The sequence below is a fragment of the Prionailurus viverrinus genome, chromosome D4 (genome assembly GCF_022837055.1).
Source record: "Prionailurus viverrinus isolate Anna chromosome D4, UM_Priviv_1.0, whole genome shotgun sequence".
NCBI lineage: Eukaryota > Metazoa > Chordata > Mammalia > Carnivora > Felidae > Prionailurus > Prionailurus viverrinus.
In genome coordinates this window covers 90,271,068-90,296,952 of record NC_062573.1, presented here as the reverse complement: position 1 = coordinate 90,296,952, position 25,885 = coordinate 90,271,068, and the positions used below count along the sequence as shown (strand labels likewise).

The 25,885-nt window shown below is 47.2% G+C and overlaps 1 protein-coding gene across 4 annotated transcripts in view; it reads left to right on the top strand.

Moving 5' to 3' along the window:
- The window catches only part of MED27 (mediator complex subunit 27), a 199,371-nt gene that overhangs the window by 112,978 nt on the left and 60,508 nt on the right, over positions 1-25,885 (top strand). For all 4 annotated transcript variants that reach the window (XM_047830718.1, XM_047830716.1, XM_047830717.1 and 1 more), the window contains exon 4: positions 20,148-20,241. In XM_047830718.1, coding sequence (XP_047686674.1) covers positions 20,148-20,241 — 94 coding nt within the window. The remainder of the gene's footprint in view (positions 1-20,147; positions 20,242-25,885) is intronic.

Below are 25,885 nucleotides of genomic sequence, written 5' to 3'. Positions count from 1 at the left end.
TGGCATAATTTCAATTACACTTAAACTGTGACCAGAATTCATTGTTGGAAAAGTGGGAGTGGATATGAATAGTGTAAGGGAAAAAACGCGTTGGGAAAATACACCGAAAGCTTCTTTACATGTGACTGAGAGGCTCTTACATCTGTCTTTTGGAAGAGTTTATTGGTTTATAGTGTTTATTAGCAGCCACATTTGAAAGGTCTGTACCCAGGACAGATTCAGAAGGTGTGAGTTCTCACCCCAGCCTTGCCCGACAGCCAGCCTGCCAGCAGGCTTGAACAAGTCAGCCAACCCTGGGTGCCTTGCTTGCCTCTCCAGAAAGTAAAGACCTTGGACTGGATACCTCTCGGTTGCTGCCCAGCTCCAGAATTATGTGATTCCTTTGGGGGCTGTTACTATAATTCTCAAATCTGTCAACTTGTGAAATATATTTCCAAGCACGAATTGATTTCTCTCAAGTGCCTTCCTCCTCGTGGAGGAAGGAGCGTTAGACACGGCAGTCTACACGTCACCTGCAGAGAGCAAGCAGAAGGCTTCGCCACCTTGGGGAGGTGTGGTCCCAGTGGCCATGAACGGACTCTGCTGTTTTGGAGGGGTTTCTTTTGTTTGTTTGTTTTGTTTTTTGGTTTTTGTTTTTTAACGTTTAGTATTTTTGAGAGAAAGAGGGAGAGAGAGCGAGAGAATGAGCTGGGGAGGGGGAGAGAGAGAGAGAGGAGACACTAGAATCCGAAGCTGGCTCCAGGCTCCTGGCTCCCAGCTGTCAACACAGAGCCTGACACAGGGTTTGAACTCATGGGCCGTGAGATCGTGACCTGAGCCGAAGTGGGATGCTCAACCGACTGAGCCACCCAGGCGCCCCTGGACTCTGCTGTTTTGGGTGTCAAGGGATGTGGCAAGCCGAGTTTCCCCAACACCAAGATTCCTTAGCTAGTCAACCAAGGCAAAAGTTCGGTCACATACCCTGCTGCCTTCATTAGGCCTTGGAATGCAGAGGCCAGCGGTCTCTCATCATTTACGGTGGATATCTAGAAAAAGTCCTCTTTCCCGGAGCTGTCAGCAGGCCCTTAGAACCCTCAGGAAAATGATGAAAAGTTTTGGAATCGTGCTAATCAAGCTGAAACGCTTTACGTTGTTTAACAACAAATAATACGCTACTGTTTTGAACTCAACAAAGAAAGAAACCTTTGAATTAAGGCTGAAAAATGTCAGAGAGCGTTTCAGGCAGGGAAGAAATACTGTTCAGTGGTTGTGATGTGCGTTACCTGGGAGCCACTTTCCAGACAACTTGCCTTTCTGTCCTCTGAAAGGAGTCACCATCGTGTTGATTTCTTGCCCAGCTGCAGCACACGCCAGGGCCATTGTAATGGGCATGTGATGGGTTTACATGTTGAGGGTTTTGTCCAGTGGGCAGAACCCTCACTTAACACCAGAGGGTTCAAAATGTTGCAGAGCAAGAGTTTAACGTCCTTGTTTTCGTTCTCATTTAGACCGGAACAGCCCTCCCTAACGGCACGTCTCTCTCCCTTCTTCTCCATCGTGGCAGGAATCATTCCACCTGTAATTAGGCGGGTGTCGAGTTTTAACCCTGCATGCCTCCACGGGGGTCATTTCCTTGCCTCTCCCCGCAGCCTCTCTACTCTGCTGGCAATCCTTCTGCTTGTAAACTTTTGCCTAATGCTTAACCTCAGTGTTCCCTGCTGGAACTCTCTCTTAGTATTCTCATCGACCGAGAATAATTGATCTGTCTTCACTCAGCAACTTCCATTTGCATGTTGTAGGAGTAACTGTGTCATCTGTCTCATCTCTGCTAAAGACAAACTCTTTCCCCTCGTTGTTACATCTGTATGCACCTCGTTTCCCAAGAGGATTACGGATTGTGTTCGTGTCCTGTGCATACCCTCTGATGTGTCGTATCCCTTTATTATCACTCACGTTCGTACCGCACCTGTTTTTACCCAAACGGAATGATTACCTGTCCTCTTACACGTAATCTTCCATTATTAACGCAACTCCAAGCGGTTGACTTTAACAATGCCGTGTTGTTGACTCATTGGCAGGGTGGCTCACTGAGTCCCCCTTGTCGAGGACGACTATGGGATCTGAGCAGGGGAAGCTGACATTGTTTTATCACTATGAGCTGTATCCCCAACTCTTGAATAATCTGCTCTGCCCGCCGAAAAATTGCATGTGTGCGTGTGGACACGCACGCGTGCACACCCCTCCCTTCAACGGTCAGAGCTCGAGTTACAACTTGATGGGCAGGTGCATATGGTGATATTTGGAGCATTAAATGGAGCGATTGATCCAACACAACTGAATCTGAGTTAGAGCTGCATCTGTTCTCATGGCAGATCTGTTTACGAGAGTGGGTGTCTGAAATTTAAGAAATTAAGGACCTGGATGCTTATCCCCCTGCTTACACTCCTTCGACTTCTAGAGCTGTTGACCTTTAAATAAATAATTGTTTTTATCTACGATGAGATCCTCAAATGAAAGGCATACTAGATATGTGCCCTTTAATTACACGTGCGCTCTGAACATCCCTTGCCGCCACACTGGGGCAGCCCACTCGGCCGTAGCCAGCATACGTTTGTGACCTCCAGTGGTCCGAGTCCCTCCTGTAAATTTCCTTGATCACAAAAGTGTTGTTTCCCGGGGCTCCTGTGACGATCCTCACCTTTAGTCCTGAGAGTTAGTTGCAGCGGTCCTTTATGGTGGCGGGTTTCTTCCGCAATGTCTGCTAATTGGCGCCCCAGATAGTGACGAAGGCAGTGTGTTTTACGCAGAACTGCCCCTGGAGTAGCCCTGCTGTGAAGATGTGGAGGGTCCTGCTGGTCCAGCGAGTACAGTAGATCCCAGCTATTCACAACGCTGAAGGAGCAGTGTATTCCGATGGACTGGATTTTCCAGAATAATTACCCCGTGTACCATTCCCAGATGGAGAGTCTTCAGAAGTGTGTGATTGTTTCTTTGTGCACAAAGTGAGCGCTGGGGACATAGACACAGAATTGACTAGAGCTAGAAGGACCATCAGAGACCTTCCTCAAAGCCAGATGGGCCAGAAGACCTGCCCGCTGTGGCCCACGAGTAAGTAGGAGAACAGGGGGAAGAGCCTGGGCCTTTCCACATCCCCTGCCCCACACACCGTGGGTCAAGGAGAAGGGACGAAGGACACACTGGCCAAAGACCCAGTTACTTGGATTCTGGGTGAGAGTGTAATGTACTCACCATAGTGATTATATAACCTACTATTACTCTGTGTGTGTGTGTGTGTGTGTGTGTGTGTGTGTGTGTGTGTGAGAGAGAGAGAGAGAGAGAGGGAGAGAGAGAGAGAGAGAGAGATACTAGGAAGTGTGCTAATTCTTTCCGTGCATTATCTCCTGTAGTCGTCAAAACCACTCTCTGAAAGATACTATTCTTATCCTCACTTCAAGAGGAGGGTTGAAGCCCGGTGATTTGCCTCACTTAGTAGAGCCAGGACTTGAACCCACCCAGCGGGACTCCAGATCGCATGATCGGAACTACGGGCTGCCTTCCTGATTTATTCATAGTTCCCTTTCAGCAGGAAGAGAAAAGACTTTCTGTACAAAAGTTATTTTGAGGGCAGTAGTATCTTGTTTTGGTAGTGATTACAGATCTAAATATACCCAGAGTGTTTTCTATATTCAGATGTATATGAAACGCTTCATAGTCCAGATGGGCACATGCGGAGGCCAAAAGGGCTCCGCTGTATGAGGTTACCCTGCTGACATTCTGCCCTGGGGCATGCCTGGCACGTGGAAAATGCCCATTTTCACCAGTTGTAAAGACGGGCCTGGGCTCCGATGAGAAGACGGTGGTGATGAAACCCAGCTTTGTGCCTGAGCCTCTGGGCCTGGGATCGCAAAGGACCTGGCTCTCACGTGCGTCAGTGGTGTTCCCCACCCTGATGCAGCCCACCGCTCTGAGCGGATCCAGTCTCTTGCCTGTCTCCCCATGACTTATTAAAAACCACTTCCTTTGACTCTCATCCTGTTAATATTTGAGATTAGTGTGGAGAATTCAACACATATTCTAAACGTTTTTTAAAAATCAACTTTATTGAGGTATACTTTACATAAAGCGTGCCTATTTTATGCTGAATAATATTCCATTGTCTACACCACAGCAGGGAGTGATTGGGAATGTTACTTCAAGTTTGCTTCTCTGGAATACATTTGGTCGTGATAAATTGTCTCTTTTACATGTTGCTGGATTCTGTTCGCTAATATTTTGTTAAGGAATTTTGTGTCTTCGTTTATGAAGAATATATTACCTGTAATGGCTTTGTCTTAGTATCAGGGAGGATACCGGCCCCATTAAAGGAATAGAGAAGCAATTCCCTCTTCTTTTGTTTCCCAAAAGTGTCTCTATGATTCATATTATTGCTTCCCTAAATTTTTGATAGGATCAACCAGTGAATCCATGTGGGCCTGGAGTTTTCTTTATCAAGAAAGTTTTTGAGGGGCGCCTGGGTGGCTTAGTCGGTTAAGCGGCTGACTTCGGCTCAGGTCATGATCTCGCGGTCCGTGAGTTCGAGCTGCACGTCGGGCTCTGTGCTGACGGCTCGGAGCCTGGAGCCTGTTTCGGATTCTGTGACTCCTTCTCTCTCTGACCCTCCCCCGTTCATGCTCTGCCTCTTCCTGTCTCAAAAATAAACGTTTAAAAAAAAAAGTTTTTGATAACAAATTCAAGTTTTAAGAAGTACAGAGCCTCCTTAGGCGTTTATTGTTAATCAGTTGTTTAATTTATGCCTTTCGAGGACTGTCCATTTCATCACAGAGGTCGAGCACATTGGCATAATGTCATTCCTAATAATCCCTTACTGGCTTTCTCATGTCCCTAGAATCTGAGCGATATCTCCTCCTTCATTCTTAATACTGGCAAATTGTGTCTTTCTCTCTCTCTCTCTCTCTCTTTTTCCTTGATCAGTCTGGCTAGAGATTTATCAGTTTTATTAATTTTCTTTCAGATTTTCTGCTCTTGATCTCAATGATTTCTCTCTACTTTTTGCCTGTTTTCCATTTCATTTATTTGCATAGCCTGTTGCCTTCCTTCTTACTTTGGGCTTAACTTGTTTTTCTTTTTCTAACTTCTTAAGAGGGAAGCATGGGTCTTTGATCGTTTACTCATATTTTTTTTTTTGTTTTTTTATATAAAGCTTTTTTGAACTATAAATTTCCCTCCAAGCATGGCTTTGGCTGCATTCTACAGATTTTGATATATTTTTATCGTCATTCAGTTCAAGATATTTTCTAATTTGCCTCGTTATTCATTCTTTGTCTCATGAGTTATTCAGAAGTATGTTGTTCAATTTTTAAATATCTGAGGGGCTTTCCTGATAGATTTTTGTTACTGATTTTTAACTTCAACCGTGGTCAGGAAACACATTCTGCACGATTTTTAGGCTTGTTTTAGACTCAGCTTATGATCTGTCTGATGAATGTTCCCTTTGCACCTGAAAAGTGTATGTATTCTACTCTTTGGGGAGGTGGAACATGTGTGTCATTCAGGTCAAGTTAGTTGAGAGCGTGATTCGGAAGTTCTGTCTTACTGATTTCCCATCTGCTTGTTCTAGTAAAATACTAAGAAAGGCCTGTGATTGACTCTTAGGAGCACACACATTTAGGATTTGTTATACCTTCTGGATGAAGTCACCCTTCTGAGCTTTTATTCTTTTCCTTTCTTTGTTTTTCAGATCATTCTTGTGACCTTCCTTTTGTTTATAAATGATGGGCTTTATTCCCCTGAAGTTTTCCCCTCTCCTTGGGCAGAGGAAACTTTCCTTGGATTAGGGTGCCATAGAGGCTGAACACGTAGGTAGGGCTCAGAGGGGCGGTGGAGGCATGGGTGAGCAGGAGGTCAGGCTGGTTAACTTTATTTCCCCTCTGATTTACAACGTAGAAGAGTCTGTACAGGATTTGAAAAGACAGCCGCAAGATTTCTCCGCTTCGGGGAGGAAGTGTTGAGTGTTTGTAGTCTGGTGAAGCCTCTCTGCACCTGTAGAGGGCGCCCTCGGAGAGTTTGCTCAGGGCACTGCAAGCGTCTCAGGTAGAGTCCCAGCTTTGGCTCCACGGGGAGAAATCGATCTTGGCACAGTTTTTAACTCCTTTTGGAGATGACAAAAGGAGTGTGGGGGCCAGTGGCCGTATGTGGTACTGTCTATGTGAAAGCCGTTTTATTTTCTGTTATGGAGGCCCTCTTCCCATGCCCAGATTGCACTTCCCAGGCACATGCTCCCGTGTAGTCAGCTCCCACGGTGATCGATCGATCACCCGCAGCCCTTGCTTCATGGTATTGCTGACCTAAACACCCTGGCCCTCCTAGGATGCTTATCCATTTCTCTCTCTTCAGTAGCTCCAGATACATCCGCGAAGACCTTTTTTTGTTTGTTTGTTTGTTTGTTTAAGATATGAAAGTGAATTTATTTAGAATGGGAAAAACACAATTTACAAAGACAAGCAAGATCTTTTTGAACCAAGCTGTTTAATTACCCACTTTACTTTAAGGGGGCTTCTCAACTCAGTCACTTACAAGCCACCTTTAGGATTTTTGCCGTAACCTTTGCTCAGCTGTTCTATCATTTGCATAGTATTTTTCTTCTTAAAAAATTTTTTTGGGGCGCCTGGGTGGCCCAGTCAGTTAAGCGTCCGACTTCAGCCAGGTCACGATCTCGCGGTCCGGGAGTTCGAGCCCTGCGTCAGGCTCTGGGCTGATGGCTCGGAGCCTGGAGCCTGTTTCCGATTCTGTGTCTCCCTCTCTCTCTGCCCCTCCCCCGTTCATGCTCTGTCTCTCTCTGTCCCAAAAATAAATAAACGTTGAAAAAAAATAAAAATAAAAATAAATTTTTTTATGATGTTTATTTATTTGAGAGAGAGAGAGAGAGAGAGAGAGAGAGAGAGAGAGAGCATGAGCAGGAGAGGGGCATAGAGAGAGGGAGACACAGACTCCGAAGCAGGCTCCAGGCTCTGAGCTGTCAGCACAGAGACCAACACGGGGCTCGAACTCACAGACCGTGAGATCACAACCTGAGCCAAAGTCGGGGGCTCAACTGACTGAGCCAGCCAGGTGCCCCTGCATAATATTTTTCTTTAAGTATACTCATTTTGAAAACTTAGCCTCATTCTAGAAACGGAATCACAGGTTTTATTTGCTTTTTATATATTTTTCTATATACACGTGTATATTCAAATTATAAATGTTTGCCCATCTGTGTCACCTAACATCCGTCACGTACCGCTTTGTGGGTATACACATCACCCTATGGAAACTGTTGATCTGGGGCAAATGTGAATTTGACCGTGACCTTGGAGAGAGGGGAGAAACAGACTAGTACTTGCAGTGGTCCAAGAGGAAATGCTCTCTGCCTGTGGCCGGGAGGCGCTGGTTCCTTCACGAGGAAAGAGGGAGGGAGTAGCAGAAGAGGCAGGGGTAGCTTTTTCTCAGGGGGCAGATCCTGTCATTGTGATTCCCTTATTCTGTGGGAATGCTGTACATTTCAATTTTTTTTAATGTTTTATTTATTTTTGATGGACAGAGCATGAGTGGGGGAGGGGCGGGGAGAGAGGGAGACACAGAATGCGAAGCAGGCTCTCCAGGCTCCAAGCCGTCAGCACAGAGCCCGACGCGGGACTCGAACCCAGGAACCGCGAGATCATGACCTGAGCCGAAGTCGGATGCTCAACCGACTGAGCCACCCAGGCGCCCCGGGAATGCTGTGCATTTCAGAAATGGCCGCAGCCACAGTTCAAACACTCCAGGAAATAGCTGGTGAATGAATGATTGAATTAAGTAGGAAGCAGAGGGTATGCAGAGTTTTATCTTGTTACCAGTTTAGACTTTCCATTCTCACTGTTACCCTCAATTAACTTAAATAGTCTTCAATTTACCGCCTTTCTTATTCCAGTGGGGGAATTGCAGGGTATATCCTAATGTCCTGTGTTTTACTTGAGAAGGGTCTTCTGTGGTCCTGGGAGGAAACTCCAGCAAGGGGACTGTTTCCAGTTTGAGGAGACTTTACCAAAGGACTGTCACCAAAGGTGCGGGCAGGTGCAGGGAAACCGCAGGGGATAGTGCGCGCGGTCCCTCAGGCTGGTCCTTCCCCCAAGGATGTGGCTACAGGCACCCAGAGGCAGAGGGAGCCGTGTGGAGAGCAGTCAGCAGGGCTGTGACCAGGGATGGAACCCACTCCCAGTGGCCGTGCCTGCAGAGGACACACCCTCACCGCACCCTCCTTCCATGTCGCCTGTGCCTCCCTTCGACCAAACTCGTCCAGAAGCCAGAGGGAAAGGAGCCTGTCGTCAGGGCTCAGTCAGGCTCAGCGGGTTGGGGCGGGGAGCACCGTGGAGGAGAGGGCTGGTCTGGAAGGGAGCGTGTCTTTTTGGTCTTACTTCCACCCTGTGCTCTCTGTGTAAGGTCGTAGGGCAGGGGCCTTCCTAACTTTTTTTTTTTTCTTTTTGGAGAAAAAGGCAATATTTGTACATATAAAAGGAACAGCCAATATTGCTAACTGCTTACTTCCCGCCGGGTGCTCTATGGATCCCATTCTCATTGAATTCTCCCAGTGACCATTTAGAGAAGATCGTGCTTTTCTTCTTCCTGTTACAGACGAGGAAACCGAAGCTTAGGGTGGCTAAAGTAACTCGTTTGAGACGAGGGCAGAGTGACACGGAGCGCATCGGGCCGTGGGATTCCTGAGCCCCGGCCTCCGGCAGTACTCTGCTGCAGACGCTTGGAAGGAGTCTCCATGCAGGCAGGCGTCCATGGAGAGCTCACTGTGAGCTGGGCAGGGTGCCAGGGGCTGACGGCGAGGAGCAGCAAGCTGGACCCTGCCCCCGCTTCAAGGAGTTTTCCGTCTGGTGGGAAAGGCACACGTTAAACAGCCAGTGCCCCGGATGTGTGGGAGAGATTGTGAAACATACTAATAAGGACACCATGAGCGATGGCGTTGGGCTTCTGTTCACTGGGGGTCCGGGAGAAGACTTTCCTGCTGAGGGTTTGGGGTCAGCAGAGAGCTGGAGGGGGTCAGACTGGGGACGAGGAGTCAGGCAGAGAGCACTCCCGGTGACAGTATGTGGGGATTTCCCCTGAAGCGCCAGTCGAGAGACCCTACCCAGGCAGCTCTGCCTCTGTTTCTGTTCTTTTCCATTCGTATCGTCGTCTAACCCAGCCGCTGTCAGAAAAGGGGAGCGGAAAGAAACAACCCCAGCGTGTCTCTAACCTGGTGGGTAGTATTTTCCGGTTTAGAAGTTTTTATGTTTTGTGAAAGGATCAATTACAAAGTACGGTTCTGCTTACTCTTTAGCTTTTATTTAGCCCTGATCCAGTCTGCTTAACCCAATCCAGTCCACAGAATGCTGATTAAGTATGTAGTAAGTGCAAAATCATTGCAGGGACTGGAGACGGGCGGGCCTCAGACTCTTCCTCAAGGAGTGACGGTCTGATGAGTGAACAGAAACTTGTGTCATACATGCACGCTTGTCCCACGAGGGGGAAAAAAGAGTTTTGTGTTTTCCTGAAATGTGCTGGCTGTTTCTGGCCATTTCTGCATTTGCTTAATGTACTGTTACGGTTGGAACAAGTTAGTGTTTAGTGATTGTTAGTGTTCTCTTTGGCATTTCTCTTCGTGAAATCTACCACGTATGTTCTCGGGAACGTTACAAGTCAGGTAGGAACAAAACCTCGTCCTGCACGTGTGCAGTGAATTCAGAATTAGTGGAACACGGTCGCCGTGCTAAAGCATTGCCAAGAAGTGCCAGCTCTGAGCAGGCCACTGTGCATTTAGGAAACCAGGCCTCAGGTGTAACCAGGGCTGGGAAGGAGAGCTCTGTGAATTTGGCAACGGGTGTGGCCTCCCGGCATGCTTCGTCTGTCCCGACCGGCTCCCTAGTTGAAAGTCGGAGGCCCAGGGGTGCTTCCTCACGGTGCGAACCGCTCACACGTGCATCACTGCCCATCTGAGCCCCGAGTGTCATTTTCCCAGATCTGACCAGAGATGACTGATTTAGTAACTATTGCTAATTGGTGTTCTGGAAAGCTCAAGATGGGCTGGTTTTTCGTTTTTGGTGTTTTTTTTTTCCTCTCTTTCTGTAACATGTAAGGGCTTGTATAGGAGGCAGATGTTGAGTGAAATTGTAATTCTTTCCCAAGCTTAATACATTGTTGAGATGTTTTAGGAAAAACTGAGGCCCACAGGTACCTGAAGAAATTTTTCTTCATTAATGTAAAACAAACCGCCAAACAAATATTTTGCCCCTGTTACGTGCCAATTTCACATATTAATTGAGAGGTGCGAAATCAGAAACCCAACAGGAGAGCGGAAGGAACTTGGTTGGCCTGTTTTTCTGGAAAATGGCTCGTGAGCAAGTGAAACCTAAGCCCCGTGAGGATGGAATCCACCGTAAAGAGCTGTGTCCCTGCCTCACTGCGGCGCCGAATGGATAGTTACGGAACGACTGGGGAGAAAGGAAATCATGAATTGGCTTTATGTCATTAATATGCTACTAAAATTTTTCTGTAGTGGTATAAAAAGTCAGGGGAATGAGAAAACGAAACCTCCTTTTTCTGCGGGACCCTCGCAGACCTGGTGAGAGCCCTGTGGTGCGCGAGAAAGCCCTCACGTGGGGAACCAGACGTGGGTTCCGGGCTCAGCTCCGCCCCTCGGCTGTACTGTTCCTTTGGGCGTGTCGCCTCACCTTCTTTCTGTCACTTATCAAATGAGTTTTGGACTCCCCCTTCCTACCTCCCAGAGCGGGCGAGCCAGCAAATGAGATCACAGGGGCAGCAGTGCCTGCCCTCCTGAGCTCCTCTGACTCTCCAGCGGGGAGCAAAGGCCAGAGCCATCCCTCCAGCTGCCCGGCACCCACAGAGGGCCCGATTCCGCTGGGTGGTGTGTGCCCTGCATTCTAGGTCATACACGCCCGTGAACTCACGACCCCGCCAGGAAGGAGGAAGGCGGGCAGGGTCACCTGTGTGTTTCTGTGTGCGACGGGCCCGTGCGTTTGTTTCAACTTCAGGAAATGGAAGATAGCGTCGGCCTGCTCGCCCAACTGGTTCTCCTAAATTTGTTCAGGTAGCGTCCTCATGGAGTTCAAAACTCCTAAGCTGCTAAGGAGAGAACGGGGGAAGGCTCCCTTCCTCTTCACTGCCTGGCCACAGTCTCGTTCTCAAGAAGCAGCTCTTCCTAATCTCCACGGCCCTCTCTGCTTAGGCGTTGAGTCTCCACGAAGAGATTTTGGAGCGGTGAGTGTCTCTCCTTGGAAGAGGGTAATAGCACCCTTATCGCAGGGAGGGACGGCGAAGGAGTGTGGCGGAAGATGGTGTAGACATCTAAGCAAATGCTCTTGTTCCCATCTGTGGTACATCGAGGCTTGCCTTTCCACGTACAGTTTAGAGAATACTTTTGGGGCGCCTGCGTGGCTCAGTCGGTTAAGCGTCTGACTTCAGCTCAGGTCATGATCTCGTGGTCTGTGAGTTCGAGCCCCGCGTCGGGCTCTGTGCTGACGGCTCGGAGCCTGGGGCCTGCTTCGGATTCCGTGTCTCCCCCTCTCTCTGACCCTCCCCCGTTCATGCTCTGTCTCTGTCTGTCTCAAAAATAAACATTAAAAAAAAAATTTCAGAGAATACGTTTAATTTTCTCGAGAGGATAACCAGAAGTCTTTCACACACGCGATGCAAATATCTTACAAATCTGAGAAGCTGGACCGTCTTGTGCCTTCAGCATCTATTCAGATTGACTGTTGAGTCTCAGGCAGCCTCGCTCTCGTGGAGTAATTAAACAAACCCCCTTCTGTTCCACCCGCTGGCAGTCCTCTCGGACTTATCATTCTAGACAGGTGTGGAGGAAAATCTGGAACCATTTTCAGATTGTGCACATGGTTCTCTTTGTGATAGCTACTGGGCATCACCCTCTCCCCCGAAAAGGTGGTTTATTAATTTATGCATGCCTCACTTTCAGATTTTGTATGGGTGGAGAAAATGAACAGCATGTTGTACACACTGTGTGGGGTAGATGCTATTTAAATCTGGTTCGAGCTGCTAAACATCTCACTAACACGGGATCACTGGCTGGAGTCCAGGTTGGTGGGGTTGTGTTTTTTGTTTTTTGGTTTTTTTCCTTTTTTCTTTTGAAGAGGGGTCAGACTTTAGAGAACCAAGCCATCTGTCCAGCAAATTATTTTAAGGCTTTTAATAACAAATAGTTCGCAATATATTTTCACGTGTGGAGTAGAAAATTAAGGTCTTGCGAAACTGGTATCTTTAGAAATGTCTTCCACATTCTGTTTTGCTAATCATTTTGGTATTGTAATCCCAGTTTGGTAGCGCACATCTTTGTGCTAATGTTTTTGCAGAATTAATTAGTTCATTAAAAGCAACATTTTAAAACGGGCATGTCAGTAAGGCAGTACCTTCCTTTAGAAGGCTTTTGCTTCTAAGAGGCATCGAGCTACCAAAACAGATGCAGGGGTTTTGTAGCTGCATATGAAGCCGGGAGACTTTGAAGAATCTCTCCTCCTTTCTTTGAGGTTTGTTTGTGGAGCACTCCCGTTGCTGTTGTTAGACACCTTTGGTGGCTACTGTAATGAACTCCCCAGCACCTCTAGTCTTCATCTGCAGAGAACTTTGCATTTTGGGTGTTTCGTAACTGCCGAGTCTGGGTCTCCGTGGCTTACTTTCAAGGTCCTGCCTGCTCATTCCGCAGATACTTAGGGAGCGTCTCGAGGGTACCAGGCAGCGTGGCGAGGTGCTGGGACTCAGCATGGAATAAAGCAGCCGTACCAGCCCTCAGAGAATCCTTTTGGGGAGCTAGACATTAAGCAGACAATCACTAGAAAAGGTACTCGATTACACGCGGGACGAGAGCGACAAAGAGAGTTAAAAGCGCCGTAAGAAGTTAGGTGGGGTTCACGGACCCACACGGGCTGAAGGACGGTCAGGGAAGGCTCCCTGAGAAGGCGTCGAAGACTTGACACGTGAGCTGGACCGACCTGGACGTGGGGACAGAAGCAGTTGTGAGAAGACCCTCCTGGGCAGAGAAGGCGGCATGCAAGGTAGCGCAAGCCTGCTCAGGGCTGTGGAAGGAGGAGGCCAGCCGAGGCTGGAGCGGTAGCAGCAGCCGGAACGCAGGCCTCCTTGGCCCCCTTACGACTTGAGACTTCAGTTCGCCACCTAGCTGTGCCTTAAGCAGTGATGCAGGAAGCAGGGACCTCTTCCTTGGTATAAGCAAGGAGCTTCTGGGTGATGTGGCTTTGGAGGGCAGAAATGGTTACTCACTTCCAGATGACCTCTCCGGTCGTAGAAGTAGGTCCTTGACTTTGTTGGAAAGACTAAGCAACAGTGAGAGGCAGTGGTTCAAACGCAAGCAAACAAACGAAGCTAACCTTGCCCTCTCATCATGGCTGCCGGAGAACCGTAGATGGTTGTGTGTAAAATGTGCAGACTGTGTATTTTCGTTTTCAGAGCCTTCCTGGAGGGTTCCGTGACCCAGGAAGATCACGAGACACGGAGAGAAGAAATTGGAGAGCCTGATCGTCTTTTCTATGTTTGTAGAGAGCCTTTCGGTTTTGGAGGCAGTATTTGTGTGTGATGCCACGAGGCCGTGGAGGGGTGGTGGACCAGCAGTCCGGGGCTCCCTGGGGAGGGGCGGTACGGGGCATTTATGCAGACCGCCTCTCGGAGATGCTGCTCATCCCTAGACTGACGCGGCCTCCGATGAGAGGCCCTCTGGGTGCCCGGTGTTCTAGAATTCTCTGATGGAGGACACTGAAAGGAGCGGGCCAAGCTACTTGAAGACAGAAAGAACAAGGCTTATGGGGCTTCAGAAATTAACGTTAGAAGTCTGAGAATGGCGTGATCATTTCTGATGCTGCAGAGATGTTGAAGTCGTTGGGCGTGAAGCTTGGTCCCAAAGAAGCCTTTGGAAACTTTGGGAAGAATTGCTTGGATTGCACTGGGAAGAATGGGATCGGAAACCATCGAAAGTCTGACTGGAACTGGAGGGCAGAGCAGGGAGACTGGCTTCTCTAATTGCTGAAAAGTTAACTTTCTGCCTGAAAATACTGAAGTTGTGAATCACACCTTGATGTGAACCTGTGATTTCTAGGAGTCTGTGTTTCTAGCCCGATTCTTGGACTGTAAGCCAGCTCACCGGCCGAGTGCTTTGGGAGGAGAGCTTCAGGCAGCTCTGCATTTCGAGAGGCCTCCGTCATGTAAATAGGAACAGCAATCTTTCCAAGTTATTACCCTGTTAACAGGTTGACAGATATGTGCAAATTGTGACTCACTGCTCAATTTGGCACTAAATTAATGTCTTTCCGCGCCGCGTCTGCTCAAGTGCAAAGTAGTCACCACTGCTGCGTTACTGCTTGTTTGCCTATATTCCGAAGGTAGAAATTAAAGGAACTTGATCCTGCCACAGAATGGAGTGGAGCATATGGTGGCCGTGTAGGAGGAGAGCACGCTGTTCCTACCTGTCCTCAGCCCTGCACTCAAAGGGGGGCACGACGTGTCGCCGAGCTCTGCGCAGACGCTGATGGGCTCACGGCAGCGCGACGAGGACCGCCCCCCCCCCATGCCGACCCCCACCCACGGCGGGAGGAAAGCGACATTTTGTCTCTAGCTTTTTAATTTGACGTTCCTAGCTTTCCTGATTTCTGTCAAGTTACTAGCGGTGGATTTGCGTCTTAAAGGTTGGGTGTATCTGAAAGTGAAATGTTTTGATTTTTGCTTCTAGGATTTAGACATTGTTTTCCTCAGTTAAAAACGCAGCTGACTTTCTCTCTTTCTCTTTTTGGCAAACACATAATGTCACCTGTGAAAAGAAAATTTGCATCTCCTTTATGTTAGGCGTGTGAGTGAAAAACAGTCTCCTTGAGGTTCATTTTTGACTCCTACTAAAATCTTTGGATTGAGTTTGCTGAGCTTTATCTGAGACCACTGCTTGGGGAGGACACCAAAAATGCTGCCCCACACCTCACTACCTTCCTGAGTTGACAGGTCTCCCGCATAAGGGAATCCAGAAATGGCAGGGGACATTTGTCGTCTGCCTGTGTAGAACTCTGGCCCTCACTAAAAGCAAGCACAGCCAGGTAGTTGGCGTGGGATCCTGGAAATCCACACGCTGAACTTGGTTTCTGGCATCATCACGTGACCTACTCGTCCCCTATTTCTCTAGCCTAAAGAGACAAGTCTTCCAGAAAGCGTCTTGAAACCTTCAAGGTGAAAGGTACAAGGGAGAGCAAATTATGATGTTACCTTTGTACTGATGTCCCATATACTCATTTGCATTCTTCTGTCCAGAGCTATGATGGTTATTGATTGAGGATTGGTTCCAAAGACACTGCCCACCCCCCTCTCCATTAGCATATACTTAGCAATGACCTCCAATCACGCAGGACAGTGGATTTTTGCTTCCTGCTGAGTCTGAAATAATTGGGTTTAGACTACGCACACAGATTTTGAGAAGTATGTAAATGCAGAAATGTTTCCAGCGTCTTGGTGTAGACTTTTGACATGAAGTTTGCCAGGTGTCTTCTGCCGTTTCAACATCAGGCATCAGGCAGTGATGAAACATGAGTTAGCTTCCTCCTTTCTTCCTCTTTTTACCTATTTGTGGCTCAGAGTCAAGGTTGTATCACGAAGCTGTTAATCTCGAGGGGGGCTGTGGGAGATGATGTGCGGTGTCTTGGTCTGTTCCTTACCATCCAGGAAAGGTTGTTTCCTCGCCCATTTTAAATCAACGGAATATGGGGGGAAGGCCCATGGCTAGCCGAGTCGGTAGAAGAACATGCAGCTCTTGGTCCTTTGGGGTCGTGAGTTCGAGCCCCACTTGGGTGTAGAGATTACTTTAAAAAAATAAAATCTTAAAAAAAAAAAAAAAAAAGGAACCGAATGGGGCCTCGCTTTTAAGAAATACCTCTTGTTGTCTCTGAGCCAGTTCACTTTCTAAGGCCTTGCCCTCATCTTCTGGTCCTTTCCAGAGGTGGGAGAGGGCTGTTGGGTACTGAGTTCCTAGACGTCTGCACCCTCTCTTCTCGCACTTCTCTGGTCCAGTCTGCTTACTATCCTTGTTGTTTACCACTGGGCCCCCTTGGTTTTTTCTCCCTTCTTCAGCTCCAAGTCTGAAACTGTGCAGGGCATTCTCTAAGGAAACCTGATAGGTTCATCAGTACTGTTACTCTCCAACTTTCATAACTGATACATTGGTGTTCACTTTTTTTTTTTTTTAAGTTTATTTATTTGTTTTGAGAGCGAGAGCAGCGCACGTTGGGGAGGGGCAGAGAGAGAGAGGGAATCCTAAGCAGGCTCTGCAACCGTCAGCACAGAGCCTCATGCGGGACCTGAACCCACAACCCATGAGATCTCGATCTGAGCCGAAGTCGGACGCTTAACCGACTGAGCCACCCAGGCGCCCCCATTGGTGTTCCCTTTTTAACAAATGGCTTAATGTCGTCTATCTTTCGTGAGCCCCCGGTTTTGAACTAAAATCTTTCCACATTGTGAGTGGAGAGTTAATCTCCCTCTTCCCCCAAGAGAATGTAGCTTTTATATGTCCCTGATCTAATGGGCATGTAATTTAATTTGTCATATCCAATGGATATGAAATCCAATGCAGAATCCTTAATAGATAGTTTTGCATCTCAGCTATTGTATTATACATCCCCTTTGTATCCAGTGTGATTGGCGGTGAGCACAAACATTGGTATGATTTTATCCTCAAAGGATGTAAGCCAGACCCAGCTCTGTTGATACTGTGGGTTGGCACGGAGGGGAGAGTTCCACCGGAGGGGAGAGTCCACTGGAGGGGAGAGTTCATCCTGCTAAGAGAAGCATTTTGCAGAGCAGGCCCGTGAGGTACCAATAAGAGTATTTGTCATTTTCGAGTCCTTAATATGTGCCAGGCACCATGCTAAGTACTTAATATCAGTGATTACGAAACTCAACGATTATTAAACCGTAAGAGGGTTAAGTTCCATTTGGGCTAGGAGAGGAGAAGACTCTTGCAGAGCAATGTCTCCAGGAAAAATGGAACTGACAGAGTGCCTGGTATGTCTGACTGTAGTGAGAGAAGTTTTAGAGTCAGAGAGTTCCGGGATAAAATTGTAGTAGACATAGAAAACTAACCAAGTGAAAATTAAAGCAAAACAGAAAGTCGTACAAGTAAATAAATGTACTCACGAGTCATGTGTGGCTCAGCTACTTAAAATATATAAAGAGATTTTAGAATGTACATGCAAAATACCGATTTAAGCAAAAATTACGATGTGAACTTGAATTAATAAGAACCAACCAGGAAAACAGGAACTCAGGTATTTAAAACAGAGGGAATTTGATACAGGGAATTAGTTATTCAGGTGACTGAAGTGAGAAGCCAAACGGGACGGCGAGCTGCTAGAGACGAACAGTGACAGGAGACTGCTGCCATTTCTGGACTAGAAGGCAGAAGGAAGGGCTTCCGTGTTAGAGCCCAGCGGCCAGCCTGGTGACAGAGCTAAATTCTGATCTCCTAGGGAAGAAAGTCACGAAGTCACACGTTAAAATGAAAATGCATCCTAGCCACAGCAATCAGGCAACATAAATAAAAGGCATCCAGGTTGGCAAGGAAGAAAAAACTTTCACTATTTGCAGATGACATGATACTGTATATAGAAATCCCAAAAGACCACCAAAAAAACTGCTAGAACTGATAAATTAGTAAAGTCTCAAGATACAAAGTCAGCGTACAGAAATCTGTTGAACTTCAGTACACCAATAACAGAGCAGCAGAAAGAGAAATTAAGGATTCAGTCCCATTCACAATTGCACCAGAGAGAGTAAGATACCTGGGAGTGAAGATGACCAAAGAGGTGAAAGCTTGGACTCTGAAAACTACAAGCCAATGATGAAAGAAATTGAGGAGGACACAAAGAAATGGAAAGACATTCCATGCTCATGGACTGGAAGGACAGATATTGTTAGAATGTCCGTACTAGGGGCGCCTGGGTGGCACAGTCGGTTAAGCGTCCAACTTCAGCCAGGTCACAATCTCGCGGTCCGTGAGTTCGAGCCCCGCGTCAGGCTCTGGGCTGATGGCTCGGAGCCTGGAGCCTGTTTCCGATTCTGTGTCTCCCTCTCTCTCTGCCCCTCCCCCGTTCATGCTCTGTCTCTCTCTGTCCCAGAAATAAATAAAAAAAAAAGTTGAAAAAAAAAATTAAAAAAAAAAAAAAAAGAATGTCCGTACTACCCCAAACGGTCCACATTTAATCAATCCCCTATCAAAATACCGGCAGCGTTTCTCACAGAAGTAGAACCAACAATCCTAAACTTTGTCTGGAAACACAAAAGACCCCAAAGAGCCAAAGCAGTCTTGAAAAAGAAAAGCAAAGCTGGAAACATCACAATTGCAGACTTCAAGTCATATTACGGAGCATTAGTCATCAGAACAGTATGGTGCTGGTACAAAACTAGGCATGCAGACCAGTGGGACAGCGTAGGAATCCAGAAATGAACCTGTAACTATATAATCAGTCTTCGACAGAGCAGGAAAAAATACCCAGTAGGAAAGAGTCTCTTCCACAAATGGTGTTGGGAAAACTGGACAGCCACATTCAAAAGAATGAAACTGGACCGTTCTCTTTCACCGTACACAAAAATAAATTCAAAATGGATTAAAGACCTAAATGTGAGACCTGAAACCATAAACGTCCTTGAAGAAAGCAGTCAGTAACTTCTCTGACATTGGCCGTAACAACTTTTTTCTAGATAGGCCTCCTGAAGCAAAGGAAAGCAAGAATAAACTATTGGGGCTACATCAAAATAGTGAGCTTCTGCACAGTGGAAAAAAAAAAAATCAACAAAACCGAAAGGCAGAATGGGAGAAGATATTTGCAAATGACATATCTGATAAAGGGTTAGTATCCAAAATCTACAAAGAACTTACAAAACTCAACACTTCAAAAAGGAATAATCCAATTTAAAAATGGGCAGAAGGCATAAATAGACATTTTTCCAAAGAAGACTTACAGGTGGCCAACAGACACACGAAAACATGCTCAACATGACTTATCATCAGAGAAATGCAAATCAGTGCGGTATCCCCCTCGCACCTGTCAGAATGGTTAAAATCAACAAGACAAGAAACAACAAGTTTGGCGAGGATGTGGAGAAAGGGGAACCGTCTTGCACTGTTAATGGAAATGCAAACTGGTGGAGACACTGTGGAAAACGGTATGGAGGCGGCTCAAAAAATTAAATACAGAACTACCCGATGATCCAGCAATCGCACTACTGGGTATTTACCTAAAGAATACAGTAGTGCTAATTCAAAGGGATACATGCCTCCCAATGTTTATAGCAGCAGTATTTACAGTAGCCCAATGATGGAAACAGCCTGAGTGTCTCTCAGTTGATGAGTGGATTAAGAATAAGTTATATAAGTGGTGTATATACATACACAGTGGAATATTACCCAGCCATAAAAAGAATGAAATCTTGCCATTTGCAATGACATGGATGGAGCTGGAGAGTATTCTGCTGAGTGAAATAAATCAGTCAGAGAAAGACAAATATTATATGATTTCACTCATGTGGAATTTAAGAAACAAAACAAATGAGCAAAGGGGGTTCAAAAAGAAGAAAAGAGTGAGAGGCAAACCAAGAAACAGGCCCTTAACTCTGTAGCGAACAAACGGATAGTGACCAGTGGGGAGGCTGGGTGGGGGGATGGGTTAAACAGGTGGCGGGGATTAGGGAGCGCACTTGTCGTGATGAGCACTGGGTGATGCATGGACGTGTCGAATCGCTATATTGTACACCCGAAACGAACATTACGCCGTACGTTAACTAACTAGAATTTTAAAAAAACTTAAAAAAAAATGAAATGAAAAAGCCAGAACTGGCATTAAAAACGTGTCCTGTGGAAATACAGAGGTAAATGCCAGAAGAATTCACTGAGAACTGGTTGGCCCTGAAAGGCACGAGGAGGAACAAGGGAGCAGTACTTTTTGTAAAAAGAACTTGTAAATGCCATTTGCCTCCTTGACTCTATTGCACTGATTAGCAAATGGAAGCGAGAAGTCTCTAGTACCTCGTAGGCGTGCGTTTCTTTGACTGAGTTTCCGGTTCATACGTGTGCACTTCTTTTTCCCACGTAGGTACGTTGATGATGTGATCAGCCGCATCGACAGGATGTTTCCTGAAATGTCCATCCACTTATCCAGGCCCAATGGAACATCAGCAATGCTTCTGGTAAGTTCTACCGGACCTATCCGTAGGGCCACGTAGAAGAAGACTGGCCTCAAGGTTAGGTCTCTGGTTCTGTGTCGTAGGATCTAGAAAATGGAGGTTAAATCCCAGTTTGATGGTGAATGGCGTATCTCCGTTCACTGGCATTCTGCAGTTTAGAAATTTTGCACATTGAAACTTTGCTTTTGAATGAAATTGCAGAGCCCATCTAAGTATTCACCAGAGAGGAAATATCCTGAAGGACCATGTCACCTGTGAGTCAGTCCATGATGTTTTGGTGAATCTGTTTCACGTTGTCCAAAGACCAGAGATATGCCCAGCTATTGGAGCCTGCTCGGGAAAACACCACCTTAAAACAGAACCAGGTTCTGTGGAAAAATCACCTATAAAATCCATTATGTATTTGAAAGATGTGTTCTGAGACCTTACCGCTGATGATTTCTAATTTGGGCGTTTCTGGTTTCGAGTTGCTCTGAGCACGTATGCCTCATAACTGCACCACCGATGTTTGTTCCTCTTGAATTCACCAAAGACCCGTGTGCTCGGGAAATAGAACAGAACACAAATGCTGAATTGTATTTAATTAGAAAGACAGAGACCTCAGTGATGTGGAGCTCTCCTAATCGTCTGTGTGATGACGGGTGCTTGAAGAACACTTCTCTGAACACAGGTTTTGAGGAGCCACCATATTTTACAGAAAGCAGAATTGGGGCACCTGGGTGGCTCAGTCGGCTGAGCATCCGACTCTTGATTTCGGCTCAGGTCACGATCCCACAGTCAGGAGATCAAGCCCGCTGTCCAGCTCTGTGCTGAGCGAGGAGTCTGCTCGGGATCCTCTCTCTCTGCCCCTCCCCTGCTCATTCTCTCTCCCTCTCTGTGTTTCTCTAAAGTAAATAAATCAACATTTAAAAAAAAAAGTAGAATTAATTGAATCAGAGTGATGGTGTTCTGTGGGCATCAGGGAGATGGGATTCAGGATAGAGTGTTTTTCGTGTCTTGTCAGTTGCTGCTGCTCTGGGGCCTCGTGTGAACTCCCCATACGTTAGCATTTCTGACTTTCGCAGATTTGTATAAAGAGCCAGTCACCCAGGATGAGCCACTGTTCACTCTAGCCATTCACCTGAGAATAGGCTTACTGTGTGTGCGCGCGCGCGTGTTTTTTTCTCTTAAGAGATGTGGGCTTATGAAATAAATGTGTGTTGTTTCGTTTGTGAGAAAAAATTAGTGAACTTCACCGGGGTATCGTACTATAAAATTCTTTCAGTTAAAAAATACAGTGATTGAGGTGATAACGGTTTTCTTTTACTAGAAAAAGAAAACAGTTTGTATCTGTCTACAAAACCTGTAATATCTTCTGCCTCAGTTAAATGTACAAATTGTCTAAATTTTAAGATCCTCTCCACCCAGCAGCGAAAGCATAAATCCTGCTTTCAGCATACTTGACAGGGACCACGGAGTTAATGAAGATAAAAATGAGAATGTCCCCAGTGAAATAGGTTTGTTCAAATTATCTCTGGGCCATTGAGCTTTCATTTCATGATGGAGGCAGGGATTTGGCATCGAGGGGGATGGACAGAGAGAACAGGATCACAGGTAAACAAGCCTAGGATATTAGAGTTACTTCCACCCGAGAAAGCGGCTTTTATTTCCAATGACCCGTCAGCCCCATCTCCTTTCCCATGGGGCTGCTGTTTTAACAGGTCGATGAGAGAGTTAGGGGCTCGGTTCAGGGGAAGAACCCCGTTTTACACCCCGTTTTATGTGCACATTTTTATCCCCAGGCGTGGCTTATTCGGAGTACGACACGCATCCAGCCAGCTAGCTGTTACCTTCCCGAGGTGACGCAGGAATTCACAGAAGGCGGTGCGTCTTGATAGGAAGGGCAGTGAGAGATGTGATTCGGAATCCCATTGCTGGGTGGCAAGTCACACTTACAACGTAATGGTCTTATTTGGTTTTTACTTTTACACGATGGCGTTTTATTAGATTGCAGGCCTCCAGGCCATTTGCTGCTGCTGCACAGACGCCCTCTCTGAGACGAAGGGGGTTCTCACCTGGCACAGGGGCGAGACCGGCGGCTCCTCCAGTGCCCTTGCCGTTCAGCCGCTCCTGTGTCCTCCGCAGAGAAAGTGCGGGACCTGCACCGTGGGCAGGAGGGCCAGGCGAGAGTTGAAAGTGCGGTTTTCCTGGAGATTCGTCTGGAATGGGGTGTATGCATCTGATGTACAGCTTGTGCTGGAAAGCTTTGGGAGGTGAGCGAGGCTGACAGGGCAAGATGCTCTCGGCCGGTGAACAGGACGCACGCGAGCTGTCTCTGCTGACCTCTCCTCTTCCCTACCTCGGCCAAGGCCCGAAGTGCCCCGGTGCCTTTGAATAAAATGACACGTCCTCCTGAGTCGGCCAGACTTCCTTGAGTGCAGTCGACAGAAACCCGCTCTGATTCCCTCAAGCAAGAAAAGGGTTCGTTTTTGGTTTTGTTTGCTTTCTAATGATGCCGGATGCTCCCACACGCGAAGGTAGAGCTGCTCTGCCAGGAGGGACAGACACCAGGGCGTCCCGGGGGTGTCCAGAGCAGGGTGATGGTCCTCTGAGGACCCTCTGGCCCAGATGCTTCAGTGTCCCCAGCCTTCCATCCCATGCCTGTGCTCCTGCACCCTGGGCGAGCACTCCGGCCAGGCTTCCCTGCGGTCGCTCCCCCTCCCGTGATGACCCCAGGGAACTGCGCGGGGCCGGAGGCGATGATTCCCCAGGGAGAGAGAGGCAGGGCCGGGAAGGTCAGTGTCCACTTGGTTTTCTTGTCACAAGTGAGAAAGCCGGGGACAGGAGGTTCTCCTGGGCCCCACAGCCAGGACGCCACTCCCAAGTCTCCGGGTGCCTTTCTCCTCCCGTCGCTTATAGCTCCTGATGGTGGCAGGTAAGGTTTGGGTCGCCAGGCGTTGAGCTGATCATTTCTTCTGAAAGGTTTTTTATGCTGTAATTTGATAGATACAAACGAATGTGTGTAACGTGTATGCCAGTTCTAAAGCATAGGGATAAGCCCAAGCGCTCCCCAGTCGGTTTAAGAAGCACAGCCTCACCAGTGTGTGCCCCTCCCCAGTCCCTGCCTCTCCATCCAGAGTCACCACTGTCCTGGTAATCCTCCTCTTCTCTTCCTTTTTAAATGCAGTTTACCATGTGGGCATGCATTCCTAGGTAATGTACAAATTAGTTTGGTTAAAGCATTCTGAACTTTATAAAAATAGCGTCATACTGTGTATTCCTTTCCTGTGTGTGTGTGTGTGTGTGTGTGTGTGTGTGTGTGTGTGTGTGTGGTTTCTGAGACGTATCCATGTTGGTGGTCGGATCTGGTAGTTTGACCATCTTCATTGCTAGGTAGCAGTCCCTTCTGTGACTATGTACGCTGTATTCTTTCTCTCTGTGTGTGTTTGGGTTGTTTCCAGTGGTGCTTTCTAAACAATAGTCGCCTGAGCATTATAAATGTGGATGTTGAACCCAAGCTCTGGAGCCAGTGCTGGCCACTGTCTGGAGGAGGAAGGGGAGCACTGAGAGCAGTAGAGCAGACAGCTCTGTCCTCAGGGCCACTTGAGTCGTAAGCGCAGCGGCACGGTGCCCACACTGGCGTACAAGGTGGGGTCCAGGAACAGCTCCAGTTAAATGGCCTCTCTTCCATGATTTCCTGTTGTGCCAATCTTGTTGTTACAGATCTCTTCCGGTTTGGGTGTGTGAGTACGGGGTGGGGGGGGGGGGGAGGGGCAGGGCGCGGTGGCGATATTTTTGTGCACACGCACAGGAAAACGGCATAAAGTCATTGAACTCCAGGGGATTCTGTGAACAAAAGGCAGGTGTGGTGATCCCGTTTGGGTTTTCCCCTTCACCAAGCATTCACTGCTAAAAGGCAGCCAAGTGCCTGAGATGTACAGAGATCTGTAATGGGGAGCCACGGTCTATCATCAAGTTTTCTTCACAGTCTAGAAGGGGAAAAGAGAAACCGGAGAGTATAGGATTGGTACTTTTTCAGGTGATTGGGGTCAATTTGGCACATCAGAAGTGAAACCAGCCTTTTTGTGTTGGCTGGAAGCATCGGGGCTCTAGAGCCCATCAGAAACGTCAGGAGCGATCGCCTTCCGCCTGGGCACTGTGTTCGACATACCCAGTCACACGTGTGGACCCCCAGGTAGTGCGTGCATATCAGGTGGGGCTGGAGGAGGGAAGGCAGGACAGGTGGGGTGCTCGGGGAGTGTTTGCTGAATAGATGCGTGAGTGACCAATAAAAGCATCTTTCTTTTCTGTATGTATCCGTTTGCTTGCATTGGCTGCAGGGGGGGACCTTCTACTCGAGGGAGAAGCAGTGAGCATTGGTACTAGTTTGACTCCAATTATTGTCTTAACTTCTGGCGTCTTCGTGAGCCTTAGGTAATTGACTGTATCCTGTAAATGCCAAGTCCTAGCTGATGGGAAACATAAACTCTCAGCCTCTTACATAATCTTTAAATATGCTGTGGCTGGCTCTCTGCTCTGTTGGGGGGTGGAGGGGGCCGTTTTGGTGTTGTGTAAGTTCATAACTCATGATATAATAAATCCTGTTTCCGTTCTTTGAAGGGATGAGCTCAGCCATCCAAAAATAAATCTAGCTGTGTTGATATTTAGTTTCAGTTAATCTACCACCTAACATCCCATTATTAATTTTCTTCAAACAGTCAAAATATTGTAAGAGCTTAACTGAGTCAGAGACTAGAACAAGCAGCTGGCTTCTTTTGGCATTTAAAATATTAATCTACAATTTTTGACTGATCCGCTAGGTATACAAACGTAGAAAAGAAGAAAAAGATGAAACCTCAACCATGATATTTGAAATATACCTTGATTATTTTGTAAGTAACTATTTACAGTGTACGATTTACAAGAGATGAGACTCATTTATCAATCTTTCTAAATACACATGTTAACTAACCTTTAATTTTTTAACATATTCGTGCCTTGCATTTGAACGACACATCTTTTTATTTATTTACTTTTTTATTAAAAAAAATTTTTTTAAATGTTTATTTATTTTTGAGAGAGAGAGAGACAGAGCATGAGTGGGGGAGGAGCAGAGAGAGAGGGAGACACAGAATCCAAAGCAGGCTCCAGGCTCCGAGCTGTCAGCACAGAGCCCAAGGCAGGGCTCGAACTCATGGACTGTGAGATCATGACCCGAGCCGAGTCAGACGTTTAACCGGCTGAGCCACCCAGGTGCCCCTGAACAACACATCTTTTTTAAACCATTCAGGCAGATTATATCATTTTGCTCTAGCAGAAGCTCTTGCGGTAGGAAAGACTGTTGAACAGCTAAACTGCTTACGTCCCCTGGGCTTTGTTGTCTCCACTGGGTTCAGTAGTCCTCAGACCTTTGTCAGCCCAGGAATCACCAGTATACTTTGGGAGAAGTGCACATGCCTGGCAGCACAGAAATTCTGATTCTGCAGCTCCGGGATAGAGCCCAAGAACCTCATTTCACAGGTGCCCCACCCAAGCCTCAGGTAATCTGTGCAGCACTGTTTTGAGAAACAGTATTCAACCTGTGGAGCCCTTGGAGTTCCAGTGAAGGCGGGCTGTTCGGTAAGTCCCAGCTTTGGCATCACACTGTTTTATGAGCTAGGTTGCTAAA